This window comes from Rhincodon typus, chromosome 18 (genome assembly GCF_021869965.1).
Source record: "Rhincodon typus isolate 14 chromosome 18, sRhiTyp1.1, whole genome shotgun sequence".
NCBI classification, from domain to species: Eukaryota; Metazoa; Chordata; class Chondrichthyes; order Orectolobiformes; family Rhincodontidae; genus Rhincodon; species Rhincodon typus.
Window position 1 is genome coordinate 44276428 of NC_063349.1, and position 4679 is coordinate 44281106.

At 44.0% G+C, this 4679-nt stretch overlaps 1 protein-coding gene across 4 annotated transcripts in view; it reads left to right on the forward strand.

Moving 5' to 3' along the window:
• The window catches only part of tspan9a (tetraspanin 9a), a 120066-nt gene that overhangs the window by 34946 nt on the left and 80441 nt on the right, over nucleotides 1-4679 (forward strand). For 3 of the 4 annotated variants that reach the window (XM_048607597.1, XM_048607599.1, XM_048607596.1), the window contains exon 2: nucleotides 391-470. In XM_048607597.1, coding sequence (XP_048463554.1) covers nucleotides 408-470 — 63 coding nt within the window. In that variant the 5' untranslated portion in view covers nucleotides 391-407. Of the gene's footprint in view, nucleotides 1-27; nucleotides 471-4679 lie in introns of those variants that run through there. The other variant, XM_048607595.1, reaches the window with a different exon arrangement.

The following is a 4679-nucleotide window of genomic DNA, read 5'->3' on the forward strand; positions in this document are numbered from 1 at the left end:
ACGTTGTACAGTCAAGTTGGAACACAGGCTATTCTGACTGAGCTCCAGTTTATCCGGCACTTGTCTCCCTTCATCCCGTGCTGAGCACCGAGACATGTTTGACTCTGAATGTGAGATCTGGGAAGAGGGAGAATATGGAGAAGTCAAGTAGTGAGGAGTTTTCAATCCACCGGAGCCCCTCTGTGGAGAGCAGAGACTCGGAGGTTGGAAAAGCCTCTACGCCTGGACAGCAATTTAGTCGTGGATTTACGGCTGGGGCTTTTTATGGCAACTCCGGCAGCCGCAACAGGGAGCCGGCAGGACCCGGTCTCAAGAGGGACAAATACACAGCCCCTAAAGGCAGCAAGTATGTGGTGTTTTACCTCGACCTGTCCTTTGTTTTTCTCCTAGAATTCCAAAAGTGCAACATGGCGAGAGGCTGTTTGTGTTGTCTGAAGTACTTGATGTTTCTTTTCAACCTGATCTTTTGGGTAAGTGATTGATTTCTTTCTCTAAGTATTGAGTGTACAATTGAGAGCTGAAATGTCACTTGGTAACTACAAATACAAATGAACTCGGTCGTCCCCATACCCCCCGGTATTAAAGTTAGCTGCCGTCAGTCACGATCTGGTGTTGTGTAATTTTAAGTCTTGTATTTGGCAGGGTGAGGTCTCCTTACTTACATAAGTACACAGGAAATAGGAGCAGGACCAGACTCTTCAGCCCCTCCACCCTGACCTGCTGTCTAGTGCAATCGTGGTTTATCTTCTCCCACCACCCCACGCTCCTGCCCCATTCCCATATCCCCTCGAACCCCCGATGTTCAAAAGTCTCTAAATATACTCAAACTCTTAAGCATCCACAGCTCTCTGGGAGAGAGGCCCAAAGATTAGAATAAATTTCTCCACATCTTAACTGACCAACCCTCTGTAAAAGGAAACATTTTCTGGGCATCCATTCTGTCAAGGCCCCTATAAGGGGCTAAATAAAGACAGAAATAGCTGGAGAAACTCAGCAGGTCAGGCAGCATCTGTGGAGAGAGAAACACAATTAACACTTCAAGTCCTGTATGACTCTTAGATTGGAAACTGAGTTTCTCTGGCACTCTTTTTTAATTCCAGCATTTCATTATTTTGCTTTTATCCCCTTTAAGAGGCTTATGTGTTTCAAGGCAATTATCTCTCTGTTTCTCTAAACTCCTGGAAGTAGTCCTATTCTGCTCAGTATTTCCACATAGGGCACTGTCCTCCTCCCAGGATCCAGTCTGGCTTATGCCAATGGCACCCCCTAGAAGGCAATTATATTGCTTCTTTGGGTATATTTCCTGTACTTCAGCTGCGGTCTCTCCAAGTGTCTATGTAATTGCAATTAAATTTTTATTACTTATACACTCCATCTCTTTCTCTACAATACCTTTGCTTTCCCAATTCTTGCCTGTCAGTTGATTTGCTGTGACTTGTGTACAAGGATATTCAGGTCCCTCTGAACAGCAGCACTACTCAGTGTCTCTGCAATTTAAAAAAGAAATTATCTTCTATTTTTCCTTCCAAGTTGGATACCTTCAGATTTCTCCACATTGTGTTCTGCTTGCAACAGTCTTGCTCCTGCACAACCTGTCTGCACCTCACTGCTTACTGGCCCACTTAACTTAGCATTGTCAGCAACCTTTAGATGTATGACGTTCACTCCTGGGAGATAGCAAGAACTGCAGATGCTGGAGTCAGAGTCAATACAGTGTGGAACTGAAGGAACACAGCAGGTCAGGCAGCATCAGAGGAACAGGAGAGTCGGCGGTTCAGGCCTGGGAGGACTCACTCAGTCCTGTTGTTAAAACTGACATTCTCTGTCCTGTGAAAGCAGTGCAGAGCAGCCCTGGGTGTGTACTGCATTAAAGATGGCTTTATGGCTCCAACTGAGGCCAGCGGGCAGAATTCTGTGTGAAATGAGCTAATGGTTATCACCATATCCAGTCAGCAGTCTGTGCAGTTTGCAGCATTTAACATGGGGATAAGTTCCAATTCAGTAACTAACAACACTCCAGGAATATAACTGGGGATTAAGGTTAGTGCGGTTCTGACCAATCGTGCTCCTCTTCAGCATTTAATATGATCTCTTTAAGCATCGGTGCTTGTTAGGTCAGTTATAGCAGAGCTAGATAGCACTGCCTCATCACTGTGCATCCCTGCAGATTACAATCAGCTGTGAAACTCTGGCAGTGAATCCCACTGTGTGTTCACTGGTCAGGGATCAAAGGCAGTTGTTTCATAGTGTGTTCCTACTTTACAGCACCTCAGTGACTTTTTTTTTGTGAATGAAATGTCTGTAATAATTATTCAAAGGGATGGTTTGGAAATTTATCTTCCATTCTTCCCAATTTGTCAACGTGTCCACACTCCGAGTGTTTGAAACTCTATTGTTGGTTTTTAATGAGACATACAAGATCCTGAGGGAATTTGATATGGTGAATGCTGGGAGGATATTCTCTTGTGAGGGAGTCTAGAACTAGGGGACACAGTTTTAAAAATTAGATGTCTCTGATTTAGCACTGAGACGAGGAAGAATTGGTTAAGGGTCATTAGTCTGTGGAATGCTCTTCCCCAGAGAGTGGTGGAGCTGATTATTGAATATATTCAAAGCTGAGTTAGATGAGTGTTTGATTGACAAGCAAGTCACATTATGGGAGGAACAGACAGAAAAGTGAAGTTGACTGAGGGAGTTGACAAGAGGGGCTGAATGGCCTCTTCCGCTTCTAATGTTTCCAGTGTATTCCATTACTGATTTGATGCAATCAGTCCTTTTAGCTCGTAGAACTTTTACTAAGTAATGGCAGTATTCCAGTGTCCTCATGGTAATTAATCTGTTGTCCTAATGGAAGGTACAGTATTCTGTACTGTTAGGATCTAGTGTCACTTGGTGCAGAATACAGTACAGTGCATTGGGTATTAATTTTTCCTTTTAGGATTGGTCATATTGAGTCGTGTGCTATTCACCAGTGGTGTAATTATCCATTTGGAGATTAGCTGTCTCTGAGCCTCCCATCACAGCAGTCTCCAGCTTCCTTGGTCACTTTGTCCTAATCTGTCTGCGTGGCTTCCTCTGAAATGGACATTTGCATTGATCTGGATATATGATAATCGGATGAGAGGTCAGCTGCTGTGTTGTGGTTTAGAAAGACAGGAGAAAGGGAATAGCTTCAGATTGCAAGAAGTTGTTGTTAATAGGGACACTGCAAGCAGACATTGTTAGCAAGGGCAGAATAAATAATCAGATATTTTTCTGTTCCTTTACTTAGTCCATGCAGCGGTCACTATATAAGCCTGAGTGTGTGCTATGTATGTTTAAAAATTACCGAGTTCTGCATAATATTTCTCCATGTGTTACCGTCAGTGTATCTACCGTTGCATCTCTACCATTTTACATAATTCTGTGTTGCTGGTATTTTTTTCAATGCGACAGCAATAAACAGGTGTGCAGAGATTTCTGTGACTGCACGTTTCTTGGCTGTCCCAGAAGCTTGCACCCCCTCTCGGGTTTCCCTCTCCCCTCAGCAGGGGTTAAGATGAGACCATAAGATGTAAAATCATAACCGTAGGAGCAGAAGTAGTTCATTCGGCCCATAAAGTCTCCCCACACCGTTCAAAGTCCGAAGATGTGCAGGTTAGGTGGATTTTCCATGCTCAATTACCCCATAGTGTGGGCTAGGTGGATTAGCTGTCGGAAATGGGGAAGTTATGGGGATAGGGTGGGATGCTGTTCTGAAGGGCAGTGTAATTGTGACAGGCCAAAAGGCCTCCAACTGCATTGTAGAGATTCTGTGATTCTATGAAATCACTGCCTATCTAATAATCCTCAATTGTATTTTTCTGCCTTATCCCCATAATCTTAACCCTTTTATGAACCTGGTTCCATAAGCTTTAATTCCAGTACAGTGCAATAAGTGTCATAGAATGACCCAGCACAGCGGGAGACCATTCAGATCATTGTTTCTGTGCTGGTTCTATGAGCATGCTATTCAACACGTGGCTTTCTTTAACGAGCCCTGCAAATTCTCCTTTCACGTGTTTTCAGTTCCCTTTTTGAAGGTTATTATTGAATCTACTTCTACTGCCTATACATTCCAGATCGCAACAGCAACTGTTGTTTAAGCAGAGCCTTTTAACATTATTTTAAAAAAAAGTCCCGAAGCAGATCACAGAAGGATTAACAAACAGAATGTGGTGTTAACCTGCGTAAAGACAGATGACCAAAAGCTTGATGGTTGAACAGGATTTGCTGCAGATTATGCAATGGATGGCAAGTTTAAGTTGTTCCGTAAAAATACGTTTTCCCTGTTTCACCTCTTTAGCCAATCACCTTAAATCTGGGTGCTATTGTCATCGACCACTCTGGCAGTGGAAATAGTTCTTCCCCATTTGCTTTACCTTCACTTGTCAAGATTTTATCTATCAAATCTCTCCTAACGCTCCGTGCTCCAAAGAAAACAACCGCAGCTTCTTCATTTGGGGTGGCGGAGTGGCTCAGTGGTTAGCACTGCTGCCTCACAGCGCCAGGGACCCAGGTTCGATTCCAGCCTCGAGCGACTGTCTGTGTGGGTTTCCACTGGGTACTCCAGTTTCCTCCCACAGTCCAAAGGTCTGCAGGTTAGGTGGATCAGCCATGGGAGATGGAACGCCATGGGAGATGGAACGCCATGGGAGATG